This window comes from Silurus aristotelis, assembly GCF_946808225.1.
Source record: "Silurus aristotelis genome assembly, chromosome: 8".
NCBI lineage: Eukaryota > Metazoa > Chordata > Actinopteri > Siluriformes > Siluridae > Silurus > Silurus aristotelis.
This window is the reverse complement of record NC_139581.1, coordinates 27,240,486-27,268,315: the sequence shown is the minus strand read 5'-3', so window position 1 is coordinate 27,268,315 and position 27,830 is coordinate 27,240,486. Positions and strand designations below refer to the sequence as shown.

At 41.4% G+C, this 27,830-nt stretch overlaps 1 protein-coding gene and 2 long non-coding RNA genes across 4 annotated transcripts in view; 1 reads left to right on the top strand and 2 right to left on the bottom strand.

The window, feature by feature from the left end:
- Positions 1–27,830, top strand: part of LOC310730159 — a 52,887-nt gene that overhangs the window by 3,616 nt on the left and 21,441 nt on the right. The gene's annotated exons all lie outside the window — the stretch shown is intronic.
- LOC310730087 (calcium-activated chloride channel regulator 3A-1-like) overlaps positions 15,367–27,830 on the bottom strand; it is a 37,714-nt gene continuing 25,250 nt past the window's right edge. The window contains exons 13-14 of one of the 2 annotated variants that reach the window (XM_083548857.1): positions 17,864–18,082; positions 15,367–15,785 (exon numbers count right to left, since the gene is read on the bottom strand). In XM_083548857.1, coding sequence (XP_083404983.1) covers positions 15,430–15,785; positions 17,864–18,082 — 575 coding nt within the window. In that variant the 3' untranslated portion in view covers positions 15,367–15,429. Of the gene's footprint in view, positions 15,786–17,863; positions 18,083–19,409; positions 19,450–27,830 lie in introns of those variants that run through there. The other variant, XM_083548858.1, reaches the window with a different exon arrangement.
- LOC310730154 lies at positions 21,683–23,177 on the bottom strand. The gene is made up of 3 exons (XR_014534734.1): positions 23,024–23,177; positions 22,502–22,639; positions 21,683–21,856 (listed from the first exon to the last, which is right to left on the bottom strand). It is a non-coding gene; the product is annotated as an uncharacterized lncRNA (long non-coding RNA).

The window sequence follows — 27,830 nt, the reverse complement described above, 5'->3', positions numbered from 1 at the left end:
TGTACTGCATATTAAACCAAAACTGAATTAATATTGTACCTTTTTGTACGATTCTGTTGTTGCTTTCTCATACTTTCCTGATGTCCAGGTTGGTGGTACCAGTATTTTCACTTCCTTGACAAACACCTTGTGGTCTAAAGCTTCAAACAGATATTCTGATCCACTGGTAATCATTTTCTTAGGAGAGAGTAGAAAAAAAAAGATGTATTTATGTAAATTACCTATGCATGTAAATAAAAGTTATGTAGCGAATTTAGCTCGCAAAGAAAGGTAAATATTTATAGTAATTATAAATATTTAAGTTAAGTTGAATTGACGGTAATGGAATTAACATTACACTTATTGGTCTGTTCGTCCGCCAAACAGACAGTATAATTTTATATTAATTCTATAAAAGAGGTATCTCCCTGGCCAAGAAAGACGTAACCCCCTTTTACTTTATACCGTAAATTAAATTAAAAGAGCATGTAGTTCAGACCGGATGTTGCAGGAACTTTGCATTTGCGAACGTACTCAGAGACAACTACTTGTGAAAAATATGGCGTTTAATAAATGAGACAAACACACATAGAACTAGCTACACGAACAAACCAAGAAATAAAGAAAACAAAAATAAAATAAACAAAGGTTAAAACTAGGAAAGGAGGAAGAGAAAGGAAAAAGAAGAAAGAGAGAATGGAAAGAGGAGGGATGGAAATGCTTAAGCTTCAAAATTAAGCACACCCTAACTGGGAAATCGTCACAGGAATTTAAATTCACCTTAAGATTCACTAAGACTTAAAGTACGCATCTAAATTCGTTGGTAAAGGAAACGGTTACTTGCATTGGCTTGTTGCACAAGAGTCCGGATGCGAAAAGGAAATCTTTGAAGAGCCAGTTAGGGTGGGGTCAGATGTTCTTCCAGATTCTCCTGAAGATCAGAGCAGTGGTTGTTCTTGGAAGTGAAGCTTGCCGGAAGATCTTGAAGAAAGAGGGAGTCGTTTCCCAGCTGTTTCGTACGTCTGACCAACGATTGTTGGTGTTTGTGACATTTTAAAGGTCTCGAACTCCACCCATCTTTGGGGGAACGGCCAATACTAAGGGTTGAGATTTTGAAGGGAAACCTCCCCTTTGTTTCATGTGTTTGTGGGCATGGTTTGGACTATGGAACTTTAAAGTTTTATCTGAAGTGTATTAAGACGGTATGGTGACTTTCGTGATCCAATAAAATGTACCATTGTTTGAAAAGTAAGTTACAGATAATTTTGTGGTCATTTGGATACTAAACACGAGAGGATTGACGGCATAACGGTAGCGGTACTTATATACATAGATCAGTAGACAAAGTGTAACTAATGTAACTGCAACATTATGTTCTGATAAAAAATGTGAAAACACAAAACAAAATGCACTTTTATTAGGATAGTGAAGAGCAGATAATTTTGTATAAATTCTGACATCAGGCCTTAAAAGGACATACAGCATTAGAACAGGTATACATTAACGAGCAGGGACCAGTACTTAACGTATAACGAATGTTAGTACTATGTCGTATTCTGATTAAATGAAATGCACCCTTGTCAGGAAAGTAAAGAACCGATAATTTTAAGTCAATTAAGCATTAATAGAAGAGACACATTAATAGAGTTACATTAATAGGATCTTTACCGTACAACTATAAACAATAAAGGAGATACATACAAGTATAGGTTAATGGTGTGGGATGTGGAGCATCTTATTCATTTTGATTAACTGGAAAAGGAATGCTTTATTGTATCAGTGTGTGTGTGTGTGTGTGTGTGTGTGTGTGCATGTGTATGTGGGGGGGGGTTATAGTCGAGGTCTCTATGCGGTCAAACAGAGAAACGGCATGGGGTTATCTCGTCTTGTAGTAGGATCCAGACCTTCTCGAGCCAGTTGTGTGTGGGTGTGTGTTTTTAGGATTAAAGGATTCGTGTCTTTGAAAGGGGGAGTGGGACATTTTACGGATATATCACTCCCAATAAAAGTTTCAACTTTGGATTGAGGTGAAGATGTCATAGGTTAAAAGGAATGCCAGGGACATGAAATCTAAATTATCTGTGCCAGACGCTACAGTTAGTAATCAATCTTTAAACAGCAAATTGTTTTTAATCAACACAGAATATTTTAGATATATTTTTAAAGCACAAACAGATTGTTTATACTGTTATCCTTTTCATTCCCAGTTCTATAACATATTCTATTTCTTTTTTACAGCTAATTTCATTTCATTTCATTTCATTTCATTTTCCTAATAAAAATATAAAGACTATATTGAAACACTATCAGGCTAGTAAAGACAACAGACAAATACAGGATTGCAAAGACAGTGGATAAAAGACAGACAAAAGACAGACATAGAACAAACCTACAAAACAACATATAAATAAATAAATAAATAAATAAATAAATAAATAAATAAATAAATAAATAAATAAATACCTTGATTTGATTTAGAAGTTCTTCATTCTCTGGTACAGCAGGGTTAATGACAACCAGAATATCTGTGTATCCATTTCCATCTAATCTGATTGTTGTTGCAGATTTCAGTGCAATGAAATCCACCACCACCACAGCAAGCATTTTTACCATGACTGCATCTGAGGAAAGGAGGAATAGGTTTGGTTTTATACTGTTGCTCCTCCTCATGATTCATCGCTTAAAAACAGAAATTTCTAAATAACATTTAGTTCCATGATTTGCAAATGTGGTTTCAATTATGTTACACTAAAAAAAAAAATTATAAAAAAGGTGGAAGCACACAAGAGCCTTAATATTCTTCGGAAATTTGACATTTGAAAGAAAAATATTTTCTGCACATACGCATTAGTATTAAACTAACTCCCTTAAATTTCTCTCGAAAAATAGAGTTCTCATGATGTCTGTTCTCAAAGTAAAATTTGTTTGGAGTCCAAAAAAAAAAAAAATGAGGAGAGCCGCCATGAGATATTCGCCGACCGAGTCTACATGATGTGCACTGGACTTGGGCAAATAAATGTATCTTTTTTTTATCAATCATTTTTTTTATTATTATTACTTAATACAAAATATTGTATACAGTATTTTGATTATTTGTTTTAGTATATTTTTATTGTTGATATGATAGTATTTATAGCTCTTACATCATTAGGAGATATGCGTAGTCTATAACGAATGAGTAACAACTTACTGACAAACTCATGGTATGGACGGTCGTTCGAAACGTAACTCGTTCGTAAGGTGGGGAGCGTCTGTATGTGTGATTGCAACTTGTATATTTGAAAAAAGGAACTGTATCGCTTTAAATTGCTCCGTATTAATCTTTAAAAAAAAGGAAAGTTGAATCTATGTTCTTAATCGTAATAGCCATGATTCCTGATAGTAGATCTCCTCATGTAACTCCAGTGGAACAAATCTGATCTTTAATCAGAGCATTTAGTTTTGTATTAAACAACAACAAAAAAGCCCTTAATCACAATTCAAGAAATGTAAATCAAAAGTTCTAAAGCATTCCAGATGTATTACTCTGTATGGTTTTAGTGTTTGCACTTTCATATTGGAAATGACTTGCTTAATTCTTCATCTAATTAGTTATACTTTGGGGGTCGGGTATCCTCCTATGTTTAGACTCATTACCTGGATGCTGAAATCATGTATTAAACCCAGAACTCTCTCTGGAATCGCTCTACTCCTGGGAAGTGTCGATCCGAATCTCAATAGCCGATGAGACTAACAGGCTATTAAGCCCACCTCATGAATGACACATACAATGACTAGCGAAATGGAAACAAACTACAAACTAAGAAGGAATTTTTGCCAGCAACTTCATTGTTTTTTAGTTTGTTATATATATTTGTTAGTTTCTTGAAAAGATTAAACTTAAAAAATTCAAAACTTTTGGCGCAATTGAAAATCCATTCAACAAGTCTGGTATTTTTAGACATTTGACCTTCATCCTGTTCATTTCCAAAATCGAATAGTTCATCTGTTGGTAATATTTCCATATAAATCCTGCCATCACTTAGTAATGGATAGAGAAATAGAAAATTTTAATAAAATTTTGGAATTTTTTCAAGCATAAAATGTCGAAACAAAAAAAGGATTTCTTTTTAGAATTTTGTTTGAAATTTACAGTGAAAATTTGCACCATATAAAATAATGTAAAGTAATAGAACTTCTGTCATTTACTTATAATTGACATGTCTGTACATGCAGAGTATTAGACTTAGTAAATTATGTGATGTGGAACATGCAGCAATACCGCATGATGCATAAAGCATGTCTATGCCCACCCTGTTATTGTGCTTAGCTTGTTCCACTGAAGTAGTAAAGTTGAAGCATCGGCAGGAAACTCCTGCACTCTTACTGATATCCACAAATACATATACATATCACATATAATTTTTCATAACAAATCTTACTTCCAGTCATCTTGGCTGGTGGGAAAGACTTTCCCTGACTTTGTAGTAATAATGCAGCCTTCAATATCGAACCCTGCTATCTAAATTAGAAAGAAAGTGATGCTTTATTATAAATTTCACATCGAAGCGGTAATTTCACATTCACAACTGATCACTTCCAGTTTTTCAGTAATATACTTTCTCTGTGTATTGGTTCAATTAGCAGTTAGGGTGAGCCATGAATGCTAATTCTGCGTTCATGCTAAAGTGATAACCACTTTACCCACTAGTTCTATGGATTCTTTAGCATTTTCATGCCCAAAGAAAGTCAGGTACAGAGTGAGTAGCCACAGTGACACTGCACTGACTAGTTTCTTTTTTTTTCTTTTTTTTAAATATATACCCCTGACATTGCTGTTCATGTTTTCAAGTTTAATAATCGTTAAAAAATGTGCTTAAAGTGCGAGGCGGAGACTAAAAATTGTTGTGCTTCCCAAATGAAAGTGCATCCTCTGCTGAGATTTCTTAGTTCTGTTAGTGGTGGTGTTCTACTTCCACTTCAAGTCTTTGCAGATTCTCATTCCAATGAAATTGAAGAAATCAGTGCTGGACACAATACAACTTTGGATGTGTCTGCAAAGAAGTTGCAACTATTTTAAAATTAACAATCATCTGTCTTTCTTGGGATAAGTTCCAGATTATTGTGTTTGGCCACAATGTCTGAATGCCTGAATGCTGACTCATCACCGTCCTGTATGAGACCGATGACTGTGGTGTCATCTGCAAATTAGGATTTTTTTTTGGGGGGGATCTTAACAATTAGAAGAACATCTGTTCCCCTTCAGGAACTCGAGCTGCGTCGAAACGCTATGGGAACGCCCCTGCGTGACCGCGCTCTGAACCACGTGTGTAATCTGACCAATAGGCGTTTGGTACATGACGTCATCAGCGGGCGACGTCGTGTAAACAGGAAGCTACAAATGGCTGCGAGATGGACCAGACGCTAGCTTTCTGCTCGTTCAGGTAAGCGCTGTTTCGCTGTGTTTCTGATCGAGTGATGGCTGGCAGGCAAAGTTTCCATAGGTGCGTTCATCCGTGTCCGCGATTCATTACCGGCAAGGATTCGCATGATCGGTGCGTTCTTTGCCTGGGAGTGGAGCATGCGCAATCGGCTCTCGAGGGTGTTGATTGCTCGCATTGTAGCCGGATGGCTATGCGCAGGCTTCGCTCCCGGGGAGCGCTCTTTGAGAAGAGCTCTCTCCCTCGCGGCTCCGGTCCCGCTCTCGCCGAGGCAAAGCGGTGCCGGCGCTCGTGGGGCTCGCAGGCCGATTTAGCGGCGGGGTTGGTGTCGGATGAGTCAGCTTCAGCTTCGTCGGCTGAATTGAGCTTCGGCTCTATCGGAGAAGCGGGCGTTACAAGTAGCACGGCGTTACATGTCTCTCTCTCTAAAGAGGGTGAGCTGATGGATGCTAGCGAGCCCGTAGATTCCTCGCAGCCTGTGCTGTACGAGGAACTCCTCGAGGTCGTGACACGAGCCGTTGCTAAGCTGGATCTAGCTTGGCCGGTGGAGCAGCAGAAACAGCGCGCACCCAGTAAGCTGGATGAGCGCTTTCTGCGTCCTGTGTCGCTTCCTCGGTGCCGGGGCCTGCCGTTCTTTCCCGATCTGCATGCCGAGGTGTCCAGTTCCTGGGAGACCCCGTACTCAGCGCGTTCTTCGTCTCGCCACTCCTCGCTCTATGCAAATGTGGTTGGGACTAAGGCGTGCGGCTATGAGGCAATGCCGCGTGTTGAAGAGACGCTAGCCAGCTATCTCTCTCCTGGCGTGGCTTCATCGCTAAAGGCTCCGGTGTTCCCTACTAAGCCGCTACGTGCTACATCGGCTTTGGTGGGGAAGGCTTATGCGGCAGCAGGTCAGGCTGCGGGATGTCTCCACACCATGGGTGTGTTGCAGGCATACCAGGCTGACCTGCTACGTGATTTGGATGAGGGACTTAGCTCTGGGGCCTCTGACATTAAGGAGTTGCGTCGCGTTGCCGACCTAACCCTTCGGGCCACGAAGCACACGGCGCGGGCCGTTGGTCGGTCCATGGTGGCCCTAGTGGCCACAGAGAGGCATCTGTGGCTCACCTTGTCCGACCTCCCGGACAAGGATCGAGCTGTGCTCTTGAACGCACCGATGGCTCCTCCTGGCCTGTTTCGTGAACAGGTTTCAGGAGTCTAAGAAGCAGTCGGCTGCGTTTCAGCAGTACCTCCTTTGCCGATCGCGTGGGCCTGGTCAGCGGCAGCCCCAGCCCGGTCCCTCCGGGCACCGCGAAGCCCAGAAACAGAGCGTTGCCACCTGGTCTCCGCGGGCAGGGCCTAAGGGTCCGAGGCGGCGCTCTGGGCCCAAGAAGGAGCGGGCTGAACTGAGGGTCACCCTCGGCTCCAGCAAACAGGCTGTGGTTCGGAAATCCTGACGATCTTCAGTCGAAGGTACGGTGCACACCTCTCGCTATGGGGCCGTCCCTCCCCCGCACCACCAGGGGGGCGGGCCGTTGACTCTGCCACAGGATGTGCTTCAGAGCACGGCCTCCCTCCCGCGGGCGTCTCCCTCCACTTCCGCCCAGAGTCTTGGTACGGATGGGGGAGACCCGCCGCCCCTCTGCAGGGCTCCGCCCCAGCTGCTCTGAGTGGGTCAGAGGCCAGCCCCGAGGGGCTGGTTCCCCTAAGGAACTTTCTGGCAGCATGGGAGGCGCTGCCAGAAGTCTCCCGGTGGGTCCTGCGGACCATAGAGGGCGGTTACGTGATCCAGTTCGCGTCCTCTCCTCCCCGTTTCAAAGGGATGTGTCCCACCCTGGTGGGACCCGAGCAGGCTCTGGTCCTGGAACAGGAAGTGCGCACACTCCTGGGAAAAGGGGCCATCGAGGTGGTTCCCCCCTCTATTCAAGAGTCAGGCTTCTACAGCCCGTACTTCGTCGTTCCGAAGAAGGATGGTGGGTTGCGTCCCACCATCCTTCTTCGGAACGACGAAGTACGGGCTGTAGAAGCCCGTACTTCGTCGTTCCGAAGAAGGATGGTGGGTTGCGTCCCATTCTGGATCTTCGCTCCTTGAACCGCTCTCTCAGGAGGCTCAGGTTCAGGATGCTCACCCTCAAGGGGGTCGTGACTCAGATCAGGTCCGGGGACTGGTTCGTCACCATAGATCCAAAGGACGCGTACTTTCACGTCACCATCCTTCCTGCGCACAGGAGGTTCCTGAGGTTTGCCTTCGGGGGCGTGGCATACCAATATCGGGTGCTCCCGTTCGGCCTGGCACTCCCGCCCCGCACCTTCACGAAGTGCGTCGATGCAGCACTAGCCCCGTTGCGGCTCCAGGGCATCCGCATTTTGAATTACATCGACGATTGGTTGATCCTGGCTCATTCAGAGCGTCAGGCGACTCGGCATCGAGATGTCGTCCTCGCCCACATGAAGGTGCTCGGGTTTCGGCTGAACACCGGCAAGAGCGTGCTCTCTCCGGCACAGAGAACCACCTTTTTGGGCGTGGTGTAGGATGCAGCCAGGATGCAGGCACGGTTGTCGTCTGCTCGGGTCGAGGTCATCCTCACCGCCCTCAGGAGAGTGCGGGAAGTGCGGGCTGTGAGGCAGTTTCAGAGGCTGCTGGATCTCATGGCGGCGGCATCCAGCATAGTTCCGCTCGGGCTCCTGCACATGAGGCCCCTCCAGTGGTGGCTCCGGGGCAGGGGGTTCTCCCTCAGGGGAGACCCGCATCGTGCTATCAATGTCTCGCGGCGTGCCCTTCGAGCCTTGGATATCTGGTGCTGGGGGCTCCATGCCGTCGCGTGACGCTGACAACGGATGCTTCCCTCACGGGGTGGGGAGCGGTCATGAGTGGCCACTCCGCCCAGGGTCTGTGGAGCGGCCCAAGTCTCTAGTGGCACATAAATTGCCTGGAGATGATGGCAGTGTTTTTGGGGTTACAGCACTTCCTCCCAACCCTGAGAGATCGCCATGTGTTGGTCCGGTCGGACAATACTGTGGTGGTTTCTTACATCAACCACCAGGGGGGTCTCCGGTCTCGCCCCTTGTACAAGCTGGCGTGAGCGGTCCTTTAATGGTCTCAGGACAGGCTCCTGTCTTTGAGGGCCGTTTACCTCCCGGGTCGGTTGAATGGCAGAGCAGACGCCCTGTCGAGGCAGGGCCCGAGGCCTGGGGCGGGCGACTCCACCCCGAGACGGTGGAGCTCATATGGCGGAGGTTCTACAGAGCCCAGGGTCACCTCGCACTGTCCCCTCTGGTTCTCTCTCTCTCACCCAGCCCCATTAGGGCTGGATGCCATGGTAGTCGTGGCCGAGGCTACGCCTGTACGCTTTTCCCCCGATCGCTCTGCTCCCTGGAGTTCTGGAGAGGGTTCGCCGGGAAGGAGTCTGTCTCCTCCTGGTAGCGCCTTGTTGGCTGGGCAAGCCATGGTTTGCAGATCTGGTGTCCCTGCTCGAGGGCCCTCCGTGGGAAATTCCTCCCAGGAGGGATCTCCTCTCACAGGCGGGCGGAACCCTGGTTTACCCCCGCCTGGAGTTGTGGAGGCTATGGCTGTGGCCCCTGAGGGGGCACAGTTTGTAGCGGCTGGTCTCTCTACCAAGGTAGTTGGCACCCTTCTCCACTCCAGGGCTCCCTCTACGAGGAGGTCGTATGCTGCACGGTGGCGACTGTTCGGGTCATGGTGTGTGCACCGTGGTTTGGACTCGGTTAACTGCCCGGTCGGTTCAGTTCTGGAGTTTTTGCAGGAACAGTTTGCCGCAGGGTTGTCTCCTTCGACCCTCAAGGTTTACGTGTCCGCCATCGCGGCTTATGGCACCCCGCCCGCGGGGCAGTCGCTGGGCAGGCACCCACTGGTGACACGTTTCCTCCGCGGCACCCGGAGGCTAAGGCCCGGGACACGACCCAGAGTGCCTGTCTGGGATCTGGCTGTTGTGCTGGCGGCTCTGTCTGAGCCCCCCTTCGAGCCGTTAGCCTATATATATATATATATATATATATATATACATACCTTGGTTTGATTTATAATGTCTTCATTCTCTGGCACAGCTGGGTTGATGACTATAAGAATATCGTCGTACCCATTTTCATCCAGCCTGATAGACGTTAAAGATCTCAGTAAACTGACAAACATCAACACAACAACAAACATCTTTACCGTTATTGCAGAACAGTGAAAAATGATTTGAGAGTGTGATATTTATATTGTAAGATGCATCACCTTGACCACAAGGAAGTCAGTCAGTAGCGTTTCTTTTAATTTAAATAAAATGTTTCCCCGAGTTCCCTCGCAGGAATTAAAGAATGTGGAAATCACTCTGAACGCTTCTGCTTCTTTGTTTAATGTTTTTCATTGTAATAATTGTGAAATATAGCAAAGTTTTCAAGAAATCATCTTATCAAAGTAAACGTCTGCATAACTTCCTCAAACTTAATAAGATTTTAGATACTGTGCTTCCTCCACTGTCCTTTTATTTGTATTGCAGTATTTGTATTTTAAAACTGTATAATTAACCATAATTAACCTTTAAAACAAGCAAACAAACAAATAAATATATGCCTTATTTAAAAAAAAACATTAGCACAATTTAATTTAAGTTGAATTTGACAATTTGAAGTTATTTTTAATTAGAAACTTTGTTAAAGAAAGAAATCTGCAAACAATCATTTCAAAAGATTTTACTTTCATGTACAGAAATTTGATCAAAGTAAACGTGTAGACTTGTTTTTATTTAATAGTTTCTCACAAGCTTTTGACAAGTTTCTTACAATATTTTGCTCGAATACCAGTGCTTTCCTCAAGTTGTAACTGGTGTTATTAAAGACAGTGTGCCTCGACCTAGACATTATTTTTCAGTTGTTTATTTTATGATCACTTCAGTATGTTTAATTTAGCTGTAAGCGAAGCCTTTTTTTGTACCTAAAATTGGCGGTTTGCGTGAATATTTCTACAAAATTGTAAATATTCCCACTTCACATTATGGATGGTTTTCTTTGGATTAAAAAGACGATTTTTGTCCGTAGGTTGTACTGATCATTATAGACAAATAATTTTAGTTTTTTACAAGGCTAGGATTTCAATCTAGTGATTACCTGCAAGAGGTGATGAAGGTGGATGACTTTAGGTACCTGGTGTCAATAGATGTAGAGGACAGGGGGTGGAAAAGGATGGGAAAGGGTTTGTTCACCACTTCCAGAACAGTGAATACGAGCGGTACCACTGGATTACAGCCTCTGAGGAGCGGTGCAAATTATGAGGCTGCATCTCTGTGTGGAGCTTGTTTTAGTAAAAATTGCATTTACCCTTAATATGTGTGTGGGAGAGCATATAAATGCGGGAAGAAGGAACACCAAAACAGGTCAGGTGTAAAGGCTTCACAGCCACTTTTATTTCAGATTTTCGTGTCTGTTTGTTTTGGTGTCTCAGGCAGTACGTCTTCTGGCTCACGCGCGTACACACACCACCCGTCTCACACACACTCTCTCCTCCTTAAATGCACCCCCCGATCACTGGAAAATAGAGAACACTTATTAGGTCACATTAGCTTCAGTTGAGGCAATCCCCTGCCTACCTGCTCCCGGCCCCGCCCTCCATTCACAAACCGATGCCCGGCCACACCCCCGCTGCCACATACACCCACCGCCCGACTCAGGCCTGGGAGCCGTCTGGCCCGCAACCGAATCCCCCCCCTGGCGCGAGAGGAAGTCAGCCATGACCATCCGCGCCCCCGGCCTGTGGACCACCTCGAACTTGAATGGTTAAAGCGCTAGATACCACTAAGTGAGCCGCGCGTTGGTATCCTTCATGCGATGGAGCCACTGGAGCGCGGCGTGGTCCGAACAGAGGGTGAAGGCCCGTCCCAATAGATAGTACCCGAGGGTGAGGACCGCCCACTTAATAGCCAGGCACTCCCTTTCGATGGTGCTGTACGGGCTTTCCCGCACTGACAGCTTACGGCTGATGAACAGCACCGGCCGTTCCTCCCCCTCCACCACCTGGGACAACACGGCCCCCAACCCTCTGTCCGACGCATCAGTCTGTAAAACAAAAGAAAGAGAGAAGTCAGAAGCATGTAAAAGCGGACCACCGCAGAGTGTAACGAATTGGTGTAAACCGAACGGAGTGGAAAAAGCCGTTTTTTCCCGGGACATTGTTGTCATGGGGATCTGCCAATATCCCTTGGTTAAGTCCAGTGTCGAATAAAAGCGAGCCGCGCCTAACCGATCAAGCAGCTCGTCGATGCAAGGCATTGGATACGCGTCGAATTTAGACACCGCGTTGACCTTTCTGTAATCCACACAAAACCGGACCGAACCAAGACCACCGGGCTGCTCCAGTCACTGTGGGACTCCTCGACCACCCCTATGTCAAGCATCGCCTGAAGTTCCTCCCGAACCACATTCTTTTTGTGTTCGGGCAGCCGGTACGGGCGACTGTGCACCACAATACCGGGAGATGTCTCGATATGGTGTTCCATAAGGTTTGTTCGCCCAGGCAGGGGAGAGAACACATCCGCAAACTCCTGCTGTAATTTACCGAACTGTGCTCTCTGCGATGGCGAGAGGTGGTCTCCACAGGGAACCGAGGCGGATTTTGACGCGGTTTTTAGTCGTACCTCCAGTCCCAGCTCCTCCCTCTCTGGAATCACCGTCGCTAGAGACACCGGCACCACCTCGCTCCATATTTTTAGGAGATTTAGGTAATATACTTGGAGCGCCCCACCCCTGTCCGTGCGCCGCACCTCATAGTCGACATCTCCCACCCCCCGTGTAACCTCAAACGGCCCTTGCCACCTGGCGAGTAATTTCAAGCTTGACGTGGGCAGTAGAACAAGGACTTTATCTCCCGGTGAAAACTGCCTAAGCAGTGCGCCCTTGTCATACAGCCGGGATTGCCGTTCCTGTGCCTGTAGCAAATTCTCCATTGTTAGCTGTCCCAGTGTGTGGAGTTTTGCTCTCAGATCCAGAACGTACAGAATTTCATTTTTTGCGCTCGAAGGTCCCTCCTCCCAATTTTCCCGGAGAACGTCCAGCACTCCGCACAGCTTACGGCCATACAATAATTCTAACGGGGAGAACCCCGTGGAGGCTTGCGGGACCTCTCGTACTGCAAACAACAAGGGCTCGAGCCATTTATCCCAATTCCGCGTGTCCCCATGTACGAACTTCCGAATCATGTTTGTGCCTATGGCGCCTCGGGAATCCGGACCATCACCCCCAACTCCATGACGGGACACTGATCCAGGAAATGCCCCGGCTCCCCGCAGTGCCAACAGACCGGCCCAGGCTTCCGCTCCGCACCTGCGCGGACTGTCTCCCCCACCTGTTGAGGCAAAGGCAAAGATCTGTAAGCGAGAGCAGAAGGAGAGGAAGAGGAAAAGGAAGAGGGAGGAGCTCGCGGCCGAGCCACCGGCTTCGGGGAAATCGGCCCCCGTTTCCGGGGTAAGGGAATGGGAGGAGAGGGAGAAAAGCCAGGGGACAAGGAAGAAGGAGATTCGGACGGAGACCCAGGGGACCCGCCCGCCCCCGCGTACGCCATCAGGTGGTCCTCTGCCAAATGTACCGCCTTCCCCACGGCCTCCGGTCGCTGGCACTGAACCCATTCCGCCGTCCGCGGCGGAAGACGGGCGATGAACTTCTCCAACACCACACGATCCAGAACCTCGTCCATGCTCCGGTCCTCGTCCCGCAGCCATCTCCGGCACGCATTGCGAAGCTGGTGGGCGAAGGCGAACGGTAGGCCGACCTCGCGCAGCGTCAACGCGCAAAACCGCTGTCGGTGCTGCTACGGTGTCCGCCCCACTCGCTGGAGGATCGCCCGCTTCAGATCGTTGTATTCCAGCATATGATCGGCCGGCAGCTGCTGAGCAGCGAGCTGGGCTTCCCCGGAAAGCAGCGGCAGGAAGCGGAGAGCTCTTTCCATCCCGGTCCATTCCCTGGCGACTGCTACACACTCAAACAGCTCCAGGAAAGCCTCCACATCATCCTGTGTGCCCATCTTCATCAGCGGGATGATAGGCGGCGGACGGGGGGGGGGGGTGTCGGGGGATTCACCAGAGCCTTCTTCGAGCTCAGAACGCTCCGGAATGCCGCCCGGTCCTTAGCCTGTGCTTGGATTACTTCCTCGAACCGCTGTTCCTGCTCGGCACGCACCGGAAGGAGGGCCTGGTGCTGGGTCTGCTGGAGCTTGGCGATCGCCTTAACGAGCTCCGCCAACGGTGAAGGCTCCGTCATTTCCTGACCTGCGTCCTTTCCCAATCCCGGGTTTCGGCACCACTGTGGGAGAGCGTATTAATGCGGGAAGAAGGAACGCCACAACAGGTCAGGTGTAAAGGCTTCACAGCCACTTTTATTTCAGATTTTCGTGTCTGTTTGTTTTGGTGTCTCAGGCAGTACGTCTTCTGGCTCACGCACGTACACACACCACCCGTCTCACACACACACTCTCCTCCCTAAATGCACCCCCGATCACTGGAAAATAGAGAACACTTATTAGGTCACATTAGCTTCAGGTGAGGCAATCCCCTGCCTACCTGCTCCCAGCCCCGCCCTCCATTCACAAACCGACGCTCGGCCACGCCCCCGCTGCCACAATGTGAAATGCTTCTCCATAGTTGTTGTATTGCGTTTTTGTGTAGTATTGATGGTTTTTATAATTGCAACGTGATAGTGGAGGTATTAACAGGTGCATTAAGTCGGGTAAATCCCCACTGAAGGCCCAGTTAACAAATGCACGGCCCGCCACTGCTGCACTCTTTTCTTCACTTCTCTAACACACTCTCCATTACTTTGCACTGTTGACCCCAAATACCTGAACTTCTTTACCTTTTCCACCTCTTCTCCCTGCAACTGCACCACTCCACTGCCCGCTCTCTCAATCACACACATGTACTCTGTTCTGCTCCTACTGACTTTCATTCCCCTTCTCTCCAGCGTGTACCTCCACCTCTCCAGGCTTTTCTCAGCCTGCTCCCTACTCTCACCACAAATCACAATATCATCCGCAAACATCATAGTCCACGGAGACTCCTGTCCGACTTTGCCTATCAACCTGTCTATCACCACTGCAAACAGGAAAGGGTTCAGAGCCGATCCTTGATGCAGTCCAACCTCTTCCTTGAACCAGTTTGTCGTTCCTACTGCACACTTCACTGCTGTCACACTGTCCTCATACATGTCCTGCACCACTCTCACATACTTCTCTCCGACACCGGACTTCCTCATACAATACATCAACTACTCTCTCAGCAGTCGTACGCTTTCTCTAAATCCACACACACACACACACACACACACACACACACACACACACACACACACACACACACACACACAATGCAACTCCTTCTGACCTTCTCTATACTTTGCCATCAACATTCTTTGTACGCCTTCACTTATTTTATTCCTATAATTTATTTATAATTAATTCCTTAATTAATCCAATGTCTCTGTAGTCATGTTATTTGGCACCTGTTTATGAACGAAAGCTAAACTTTAAAGCCAAACTAAAAATAAACCGAACAAAACTAAATGAAAACCTGCTTTTGTCTGTCAGGAAATTATTCAAGGCATGCAAAACAACATCTATCTATCAAACTGTAGTGTGTACACTAGTAGTGTGTGTTGTAAACATTTAGCCATTTTTCTTGTCTTTTTTCTTTTTTTGAAGAACAAATAAATCATTTTCAAAAAATAAAGAGCTATATTTTATAAGCGCTTTATTTTTAGAATTAAAAAAGAGAAAGATGACGATAGTTTTACAACAGAAACTTTTATTAAATAATTGTACATTTTCATTTGTTTGAGTTCAGTATGATCTGATATGTGACCACGAGTCAAATTGAAATTTTTGTGAATTTCTATGCTTTTAACTAGTGTTAATCATGATATTTAAATATTCATAAATCAATAGAAGTAATCTTAGGTTATTACTCTTTAAAGTTCCAAAAAATAACATACTTAAAAACAGATGTGAACATTGCAGTGCAGCGTATTAAGTTTTATTAACATCAGTAATTTATTTACCTTTTACTGCCTATGTGATGACTACAGCTATAACACATGCCACTATGGCCACAACACAGACAGATATGATGATAGCATTTAGATTCAGGCCTTGATTTGAAATAGGTGAGGGTCCTCGACCTGGAACATAATTTGTTGCTCGAGCAATGTTGGATACCTCAGACTTGGTTGACTCTTTGTCCATTGACTGAACAGCAAAGAAAAGTGTGGTGCCATTTTTAATTGTAATATTAGGCTGAAAAAAGTATTCTTCAGCAAAGCCTGACTCTTGAGGAACAAGTGATGAACTGTTGTCCAGATTGCAGCTGGTGAAATTATCTTGAAGCATCTTCAAATCTTTACTCCATCTGATTTCATAGGATTTGACTTGAAACAGAAAAACATTTAAACTTTTAGAGATTTAGAACATACTGACTACATTTTCTGAGGTTATAATCTGTACTCTGATAACTTTATTTATAAATTTCTGAGATAGAAATTTGAATAAAAAATATCTTAATATGCTAAGTGTTTACACCCACAGTATTTAGATTATACCTATATATATTTACAACATGTTTAGCAGTTGCTATGAAACTGTGTTGAGTAGTGTAGCAAGTTTTGCATAGTATATTTATTTTTTGCTTTCTTAAGCAGATTATTTAAAACTTTATTAAATTGGAGCAAGTACATTACATTATTTGTATCAATACAGCAGTAAACTGTTTTATAGCATTCGGTAACCGATTTATCCTAAACAAGGCCAAAGTGAATTCAGAGACTATACTGGGGAACACTGGGTGAGGTGGAAACACACCCTGAAGCAATGTAGCATAGAGTCCACCTACAAGTGACACTACATATATAGTAAAAGCCTTTTGTCATATGAAGAAATATTTTTCCATTTAACGAAGTTCTAATACTTTATTGCTTAATACTTTATTGCTTCTCTAGTCAGCTAATTTATTGGGAAACAACTAGCAGACGTGCAACAGAGAATATACCTAATAATAAACGCATAAATAAAAGATTGCTATCACTTTCAGAGCATTTCTTTCCCCCTACAATGCATGAGGATTAAAAATTTTTATTATCACAGGAACATGACAACATTTGTTACTTGATATAAAGAGCAAAAAGGTGAAGCTGGTGAGAAAAAATCTGGAATAGTGCAGGGGAGGGTTAACTTAGTGGTTAGAACATTGGACTGTAGATCACAAGCTGCCACTACTGTACCTGAGCAAGGCCCTTAACAGTGTTGGGGGTAACGTGTTACAAGTAATGTGCGTTACGTAATAATATTACTTTTCTGGAGTAACGAGTAAAGTAGCGCGTTACTTCATAAATGTACACATTAATATCTGAGTTACTTTTTGAAAAAAGTAATGCGAGTTACTTTTCAGTTAAATTATTTTGCATAAAAAAATAAATACTGAATTAAAATGAACGTAGTCACGTAGAATCGCGCACTCATACGTGCGAGCCGCGGGAACAGAAGCTGGTCAGAAGCGGAGATGGCAAACCAGAGACTTACATTACTGTGATGGAAGTATTCTTATTATTTTTAAATAGTCGAGGAAAAGGAGAAAGGAATAATGGTTAAGTGTAGATTATGTGTTGGTGAAAAGCTCTTGTCAACTGTAAAAAATACCACTTAAAAAAAATAAATAAATAAATCTGCATGCAAAGCACAGCATTACAGATAGAGATAGAGAGCAAATTACCAGCTCGTTTGCTCTTCGTGGGAAGATAAAATGCCACGGTCACTGATAATAGCACGAACTTTGTAAAAGCGTTCAGAATGTTTCAAGCTGATGATGAAGCAGAGAATGATATAGATGAGGACGAGGTCATATTTACGGAATTGCACGATGTTTTACGTGATGACAGCGAATGGTATGTTCTCCCTCCACATCTCCAGTGTGCAGCCCACACCCTTAACCTTATATACACGAATGATAGTTACATTCCTGACGGCGAAGGCAGATTGCAAAGAAGAGTGTGACTGGAAAGTGTTCAGCATTGTGGTCAAAATGTAATCGATCATCTTATTGTTCTCTAAGAAGTTATTAAGAATTTTAAATGTTTAAGAAATGTCTTTTGCCCTAATATAACCTATTTCTTAATGGCAATTATCTATATTACACCTGTTACACCTGTAAGGCATGAAAGAGATACAAGTGACGCAAAAGTAACGCAAAAGTAATATAACGCATTACTTTCCATAAAAAGTAACTAAGTAACGTAATTAGTTACTTTTTTAGGGAATAACTCAATATTGTAATGCATTACATTTAAAATTAATGTTGCCCAACACTGGCCCTTAACCCCTTAGCTGCTCAGTTATGAATAAATAAATAAAAAAAAGTGTGTATTTCCAAATGCCATAAATATAAAAGACATTATAATATGAAATATTGTTAAAAATTCTAATCTTGAATGGTATAAACTTGCAAAAGACTCACCTTTTCCCACATCAAAGTCCCCACCAGGAGCTGTCCAGTTGAGAAGCACGGTGTCTTCCTTGATTTCTGCAATTAGATCCGTGATCTTGTTTGGAGGGAAATTTATGATTGTGTCTCTGTCCACTACAAAACTTTCCCCAGTGACTGTTCTTGTGAAGTTGCCCACATCAACTGGCTGCACATCTATTGGGGGCTTAGGAGGGTTTAATTTTACTTCACCTGGAAAAAGGATGCAATTGCCAGTTATTGCTATTTCCAATTATTTAAATTATTTGGCAGATAACTTCGTTGATTTTTCAATATACAGCTAAACCAAGAGATGCGAAAATAAACCACCACAGTTTTTCTTTGTTCTTTAAACCTTTTTTTTTTTTTTGGATCTTCATGACTACTCACCATCATTGACTTATTTTTTGTCTGCCTTCTTGATTAAATGTATCATATTTTGTTAATGCAAGTAATGTTTGCTTTTATATTTCCAATCCAATTCTTAATCTGGTCCAATATATTTTATAAAGTATTTACTTTTAAATAATTGCATATGTATTGTGATCTGTTTGTAAGAATCCTTCTGGCATCGTCTGACCTTCCAGGACCTGAGCAGGTCTGCTGGCACAGAGTGGAAACAAGCTTTTTTATTATCAGCATTCCCTTATAAAAGCAGGAACACTGATCCTGATCCCTGATGTTCCACGACCTCCACTGATCAAGCAGTAGCATAATGTGTGTAACTGAGAATACAGGAGTGTATACAAAAGGCCTTGGAGGACCTGGGATGTAACCAGACCACTATCTATCACAGCCTGATTAAATCTGGGGTTTTGTACCAAGTCTGGGTCCTGAAAGAGATCCTGACCGACCAGAGCACCGCATTAATGTCATGGACGCCTCACAAATGGAAAAAATATATATATATTGTTAATGTCAATTCACACTATTATTTACTATTTGCACATGGTCAAACACTTTACTGAAATGCTTAAAAACATGGTTCTCAAGCTCGCTCATGTGGAATTGGCTTGAGCCCCTGATATTTACAGTACAAGAAGTGTCCTATTTAAATACTTATTTTTGGGGTAAGTAGCAAATATCAAAATCAATATACTCTTGACCTGAGTAAAGAGACTCTATCTGGTGCCTTATTTATAATGGCCTTTTATCACTCCATTTGCAAATGGATAATAAATGGATAATTTATGGATAATACACCAGTGATTGCATCGAAACAAAATGAGCTTGAGTAAAGGTTCTTGCTTGTCTTCCTTCACATCTTTACATGCTGGGGTTCAACATCTTGAAATACAATAGTGTATCTAAAACATATGAACAATGTGTATTGTTTTGATAACTGATAATCAAAATACTTTTGCACAAATAGACTAATTAAGCATTACGTAAACACTAAGTAAACAAATTACCTATAACATCGCTATCTCAGTCTCATCAAACGAATATATTGCATATATTGCACAAACAACAGCACATATTCTGCACCTCGTTCAAAATGCAATCATACTGTTCCAATTTTTGTATTCATTATATAACTTTAGATTTGATAGATTTAAAGGGTTTTTTTTTGTATTTGACTGAGTGAAAATAGAAAACAATAGTTACCATCCACAATATATCCGGGTATATACAGACTAATGTTTCATTTAATGTTTGATTGAATCATTTCCCCAGCATTTCTTATTGTATGCAAGTTAAAATTTTTAAATTGTTACCTGCTCCGTTATCAAGAAGTTGAAGTTCTTCTGAGTGCCCAGTATCTGATCTCAGGTTTGCCCAAACACTGGCCTACAATACAGGATTATAATTCTGACTGACCTCAGCCAACACAACCATGGGTTTGGTTCCATCACTGGTCTGCTGATCCATTCTGGCTGTAACTGTGACTGGGTAAACATCTTCATGAGCTGCCCGACTAATTACTGTTAAACTCATTTGTTGTGCAGATGTTTCTTTATTGAAGAAGCTGTACCTCCAGTTTCCTGGCTTCAATACAAAACAGGGAATGAAATTGTCTTGCATTAGTATTTTTTCTTTTGTTAATTAATAATATTGTGTTGTGATACAAAATACTTTAAAATAACCTCTGCAGTTCCTGGAATAGTGAAAGTGATTGTGTTTGCACTGTCAGTGATGTGTTTTTGATCGTAAACCACACCACTTGGTGACACTATATTCACAGTTGGTGCACGTCTTTCATATATTATTGTAAAGGTGGTGCGGTTTCCTACAGACCTGTTCCATTAAACCAATCTATAACATCGGTTCCAGTGCTTTCAAGCTGTTAAAAAAAAGTAATAAATATTATGTGAATACTCTGACTTGTGATGATAAAATTTCTTGTGGTGGATGTGCGTCACTAACCTGAATGGGCTGTGTGAAGGAGTTTCCATCATACACTGTCAATGAGGAAAAGGCATCCACGAGCTGGTTGGAAAGTATAGATTCTTCGGCTACGATAAACTTGCCATCTAAATGAATAAGAATCCAATTCTATTGTTATAGAATGTAATGCAGCAACAGTAGTGCAGTGTTATTCAATGCATGTATGTATTTACTCTGCTCTAGATTTAGAGCTGAAACTATAAACTGTGAAATGATAAAAAAACAGACCAGGTAATATATCAAAATCAATATCGATATGCAATATCACATTCAGAGAATCTTACCGGTTTGCTCTGCCATAGTTCTCAGTATATTGTCTGCACTCGGGCCAAAAGCTAAAGTGTGAATAATTGCACCACTTTGAACAGATTCCTGCAAACAGTCCTGAACATTATCAGATGCTTCCCCATCCATCAGAAAAATAATTTCATCTCCTGTTGTTTGTCCATCATCGGTTCGAAGAAGCTGAAAAGGAAAAAGAAATAGTGAATAATCACAATAGACAGACCAGTGTGACAGTGGAATTTAATTCACTTAATCTCTGCAATGCATAAGATAGTATTAGATATTTGTGTCTTACCTCAAAGCCTTTTCTGAGTCCTTTACAAATATATGTTCCCCCATTTGCAACTGTTGGCAAGCTATTAATTAGTTTCTGTCTTGTGGTCGGTCCATCTATTTGTGTCAGTGGGCTTAGTATTTGAGCATCAGTACTAAAAGTCACCAGACCCACAAATTGTTGTTCATCTATTATTTGGTTTAAGAAAATCGTAGCAGCTCGTTGTTGTTGAATTATTCTCAGCCCCTTTAAAAAAAAAACAATAAAATATTACCCATTATTTAAAAACACAAATATGTACAGAACAGTTTATTTAAAAAAAAAAATTATTGAAGGTTTTATTTACATTTTTTTCATTAAACAAGTGCTGTACTGGGACATGTTCTTAGGGGATTTGCTGGACAACTGGCACAAGATTGTCAGATTTTGCAACAGAGGATGGTAAAAATAAGACATTTGATTTAGTATGATAGATTATAAAGATTATAAAGAAGTGTGTGTGTCAGGGATGACTGGCAGGAAGGAACAGATGTCTCAAGGAAGGATGGAAGGAAGGAAGGATGTCTCAGGAAGGAACAGATGAATCAAGCTCCTGGATGGAGAACAGTGAAGGTTGGTAGTGACCTGAAAGGGGAAAGGGCAGGCATCTTTCCTTCTCAGTAGGCAATAGGTGTCAACGGGCAATCTCCATGCTTTCCACAAGGGGAAAGTCAGACGAAGCACGGAGCCGAACGAGACAATCTGGTGTCAAGCTCATGAGATCGGCGTCTATTTACATTGAAGAAAGATAGCCAGTCTGGGGACAGGCTGACTGTGTGTGTGTGTGTGTGTGTGTGTGTGTGTGTGTGTGTGTGTGTGTGTGTGTGTGTTAAGACAGGTTTAGGCTTACCTCTAGGTCCATATGGTTCAGAAATATGGTTGTTTAACAAGAAATCGGGGGTTAAATGAATGTATTCACCCTCACGTCCACATCCTTCTGGTTGATGAGTATATGGCTCATTACCATATTGTGAAAATGAATCGTCTATTCTTATTTTGCCCTAAAAATAAAATGTATTATTAGTCCATACCTTATATATATATATATATATATATATATATATATATATATATATATATATATATATATATATATATATATATATATATATATATATATATATATATTAATGTTTATTTTTTTTATTTTTTTTACAATTATTTATACATTTTTCTCACAATTATCTATTGTGTGAAAATAGCATGTATGTAAAGAAAAAAAAGTAATAATAATAATAATAAAAAAAAAAATTATAAAAGAAAATTTAATTGAACAGTCAGTAAATTAACTCCACAACCTGTACAGTGGTGCAGAAATGTTTGGGAACCCTCTAGAATTTTCTATATTTATGCATAAATCTTACCAAAAACACAATCAGATGCACAAGCACATATCCTTGAAAATGGGCAAAGCGAAGCCAGTCAAAAAAAGGAGAAAGAAATATTATCAGTGGCAATTATTACACCATCACATATTTGTGAGTTGCAAAAGACTGTGAAACTCGAGGACTAGTAGTTAATTTGAAGGGCTTTTCAGACTTGTGTGAAAATATGACAATGTTTTAGGTCATATGCAGAAATCTTTTCTTAAATTTCAAGTACTTCTGTGTACTGCATATTAAACCAAACCTGAATGAATATTGTACCATTTTGTATGATTCTGTTGTTGCTTTCTCATACTTTCCTGATGTCCAGTTTGGTGGTACCAGTATTTTCACTTCCTTGAAAAACACCTTGTTGTCTAAAGCTTCAAACAGATATTCTGATCCAGTGGTAATCATTTTCTTTGGAGAGAGTAAAAAAAAAAAAAGATGTATTTATGTAAATTACCTATGCATGTAAATAAAAGTAAGTAATTAATCTTTAAAGAGCAAAATGTTTTTAATCAAAAGAGTATATTTTAGATATATTTTTAAAGGCTCAAACAGACTGTTTATACTGTTATCCTTTTCATTCCCAGTGCTATATCATATTCCATCGCTTTTTTACAGCTAATTCAATTTCATTTCATTTCATTGTCCTAATAAAAAAATAAAGACTATATTGAAACACTTCTAGGCTAGTGCAAGACAACAGACAAATACAGGATTGCAAAGACAGTGGATAAAAGACAGACAAAAGACAGACATAGAACAAACCTACAAAACAACATATAAATAAATAAATACCTTGATTTGATTTAGAAGTTCTTCATTCTCTGGTACAGCAGGGTTAATGACAACCAGAATATCTGTGTATCCATTTCCATCTAATCTGATTGTTGTTGCAGATTTCAGTGCAATGAAAACCACCACCACCACAGCAAACATTTTTACCATGACTGCATCTGAGGAAAGGAGGAATAGGTTTGGTTTTATACTATTGCTTACCTCATGATTCATTGCTCAAAAACTGAAATTTCGAAATAACTTTCAGTTCCATGATTAGCAAATGTGGTTTCCATTGTGTTACACAAAAAAAAAAAATAATAAATTAAAAAGGTGGAAGCACACAAGAGCCTTAAAATTCATCAGAATTTTTACAGAAAAATGTTTTCTGCTCATACGCATTAGTATTAAACTAACTCCCTTAAATTTCTCTAGAAAAATAGAGTTCTCATGATGTGTCTGTGCAGCCTATGATCCTTTGCTATGATCTTTTGCTGATACTCGGATTCCAAATTCATTGTTCTTCCTACTTCTTGTGAAAATAGTGTATTTTAAACACAGAAAAGATTTTATGATTGTGTTTTACCCAATAGCTCTTACCTCTTAAGTCCATACTCTTTTATAAGATTGTTGTTCATCTAGAAGAAGGTGGTCAAATGAATGAATTTGTTAAACCTTTGGTTTGGTGAGTTTATGCCCCAATGTAGGATATGACCTACAGTTTCTAATCTGCCCATTCTTTTAATCTAGATTTTGTACAATCTAAATTATCAGTGCACAAAATTTGTAGAAAAGCGGATTCACGCTAATATCCACTTTAATTGTGTTAGTAATTAGACCTCCAAGAAAAACAAATTTAGGTCTGTACCTTCAGTTATTCTATTCCATTAATAACCACCCCTATAGCGAAAGCGAGGAAAGAACATGTAATGCACAGGTGCAGCTCAATAAATTAGAATATCATTAAAAAGTTGATTTATTTTAGTAATTCAATGCAAAATGTAAAACTCGTATATTATATAGATTCATCACACACAGATTGATATATTTTAAGTATTTCTTTTTATTTTGATGATTTTGGCTTACAGCTAATGAAAACCCAAAATTCAGTACAGTTGTCCAGAAGACAATCATTGACACCCTGCACATGAAGGTTTAAGACACATAAGGTCATTGCTAAAGAAGCTGCTGTTTACAGAGTGCTGTATCCAAGCACGTTAATAGAAAATTTAATGGAAGGAAAATATGTGGTGATATTGAGGTGATCGCCATTAAATATAAGAAATGTTCTGAGTTGTTAAACATGCCTAGATGTCAATATGAAAAAAATTAAGCTGAAAATCTTTTGTCTCGTTTTCAATTGGATACATTTTAATTTGTATTTCACTTTCAACCATAGACATTGTCCAACACAGCAAGAGATTGAGGTGTTTTTTTTATTTTTATTTTTTTATTTCAATGTTAGTGCCTATTTAAGTCCCTATAATATTATCATATTACTTTTTTGCTTGCAAAACCCCATGCTCAAGCAAGTTGTTTCTGTTTTTTTTTGTATAAATCAAATATCCAATTGTCTAAATGTTTGTCTTTAAAGACAAATCCTATGAAATCAGATTGAGTGAAGACCTAAAGATGCTTTGGCATCGGATACTTCAGCAGCTGCAATGTGGTCAATGCTGGTGGCACAATGTTTTGGTCAATGGAACAAGAGTTAGCCAAGTCTGAGGTATCCAACATTGTTAGAGTAACCTGGGCCAAGCATGTCTCAGACCCTCAGCCATATCAAATATCAGTCTGTGTGGTGGCCATAGTGGCATGAGTTAAAACTGTGGTCACCCCAAGGGCATTGAAACAAAGAACAACTTAATAATGTCATGTCAAGTCAAGTTTATTTGTATAGCGCTTTTCACAACAGACATTGTCTCAAAGCAGCTTTACAGAAATCAACAGAATAATGTCACCCTATTTAGAACAAGAACTGTCTCTTTCCTTGTGCATCTGTAAAATTCTGCTTTCATCCTTCTGAGAAGTCAAGTTTCAAGTCAAGTTTATTTGTATATGGCTTTTCACAAAAGACATTGTCTCAAAGCAGCTTTACAGAAAACAACAGTGAAGGTGAATGGTGTGCGTTTGTCCCTGATGAGCAAGCCGTGGCGACAGTGGCAAGGAAAAACTCCCTTAGATGATATGAGGAAAAAACCTTGAGAGGAACCAGACTCAAAGGGGAACCCATCCTCATATGGGTGACATCAAGAGTTTGGTCATAAATCTTTCAACAATACAGAACAATTTGTGATCATCATAGATCCAGCATCAGCTTCTCCATGCCAGGGCCTTTAAACACTCGGCATCTACTTCTCCATGATCATCCATAGGTCCATAATCTTCACGAGGTGGGACGTGACTGGAGCTGGCCAAACCTCAGGATGCCTCGGGATGGGGAGAGAAAGAGAAGAAGTGGAGAGGAATTAGCGTAGCTGCTGTTCATGATATTAACAGCACAAGTTGATAATGTGCATGTAATCATATATTCTGGAGCACAAGGTTGTGATGTGATGTGTGTGATGTGTGTTATGTGTAGGCTTTGCTAAAAAGATATGTTTTTAATCTACACTTAAACTGGGAGAGTGTAGCTGAACCCCGAACACTGTCAGGAAGACTATTCCAGAGTTTAGGAGCTAAATGTGAAAATGCTCTACTGCCTTTAGTGGACTTTGCTATTCTAGGAACTACTAGAAGCCCAGAGTTTTGAGATCTCAGGGAGCGTGATGGATTGTAGCGTGTTAAAAGACTGGATAGATACATGTGAGCCAAACCATTTAGTGCTTTATAAGTGAGTAGCAGTAGTTTGTAGTCTATTCGAAACTTAATAGGAAGCCAATGTAGGGATGATAAGATTGGGGTTATATGATCGTATTTTCTTGACCTAGTAAGAACTCTTGCTGCGGCATTCTGAACTAACTGAAGCTTGTTTATTAATGATGCAGGACATCCACCTAGTAATGCATTACAGTAGTCTATTCTAGAGGTCATAAACGCATGGACGAGCTTCTCTGCATCAGATATAGATAACATATTTCTTAGCTTAGAAATATTTCTAAGGTGAAAGAAGGCTGTTTTTGTAACTTGATTGATGTGATTTTTAAAAGATAAGTTGCTGTCTAAAATAACTCCCAGGTCTTTTACCGTTGAACTAGTAGTTACAGAACAACCGTCTAAATGCAGGCTGAGATGCTGAAGCTTCTGTGTACTATTTTTTGGGCCGATGAGCAAAATATCCGTTTTATTAGAATTTAATAGCAGAAAGTTATGGGTCATCCAATGTCTTATTTCTTCAACACACTCAGTTATGCGAGCTAATTGAGCTGTATCGCCTGGTTTGGATGAAATATATAGCTGGGTATCATCAGCATAACAATGGAAGCTAATTCCATGCCTTCTAATAATATTTCCTAATGGAAGCATGTATATTGTAAAAAGAAAACTGAATGAAAAGTGCCTCGGACCGACTGTCGGTGAAACTGGGAACAAAGTGGATCTGCGGGATTTCGGAGAAGCCCTCTGATAGAGTCGGTGCCACAAATTTTTTCTTGCAGACAAGCAATCATGCAGTTCATTTAGGTAAGAGGTTCACAATGCACTCAGTACAATATAAAATCGAGCAGGACAGATATATAAACATGCAAACAAGCATCCTATTCAAATAAACAAGCAGCTTAGTGACCAGTAACATCAGCAACTCCTTTTAAATTAGATTTTTTTTTTATTGAAAGATACATTCTGAATGCACAAGATATTATTTATACAATCGCTTCACAATAGATTCCTAAAGAAAACCCCACAAATGTCTTAAATGATGGTGTTTACCAAATACACAGTGGCTCAAGTATTCATTACATTTCACTGGCGATAAATCGATTTAAAATAGGAAAAATTATATTATCGGTGATATCAATGTACGTTTTTACAAATTTAAATGTAATGCAGATGCGTCCCACTTTACGAACATTAATTTTACAGACTTTTTGCGAAATGGAAACAAACTACAGACAAATAAGGCTTGAAGGCATTTTTCATTGTTTTTTAGTTTGTTATATATATTTGTTCGTTTCTTGAAAAGATTAAACTTAAAAAAATTCAAAACTTTTGGCACAATTGAAATTCCATTCAACAAATCTGGTATTTATAGACATTTGACCTTCAACCTGTTAATTTCCAAAATTGAAAAGTTCATTTTTAAGAGCTCAACGCAACAGCTTTTCTGATGCAGAAGCCACTTTAGTTTTTTATTTTGAATATATTATTCAGCTTGTTTTGTTATTTATTTCAGAAATCCTTGTGTTTATATTCAGTCAAAAAAGTTTATTACCCTCTAATCCTATGGTAAGATGTTCCACTAGAATTTTGGAGCCACCAGGGCACTGGTAAAGTCAGGTACAAATTTTCATTGCAAATCGTCTCCCTGCACATGAATATTATTGCCTACTCATAAGTAGTACTAATAAATATTATGGGTAGATTCATAGTTTATTTAACTAAGATCCAACTGAACTAAGTATTTTAAAAAATTGAGGAAGCGTAGCCCACCACTTCTATCCCTCATCTAATCTAGTTATGAGGATAGTAAAGTCTTCTGCAGTTAATGAAAGAGGCTAATAAATGTACATCACTTATGCTGTTGCCTGCTATGCTTTTATTCATAGAGCAACAATATTTCTTTTAGCTTGCATAAATATAATTTATAGTATGTTGTTTATCATAAAGTGTGTAGCAACAAAACAATTACAACCTCACCAGTCTAATTGGATTGTAGTTAAATTAGCACTAA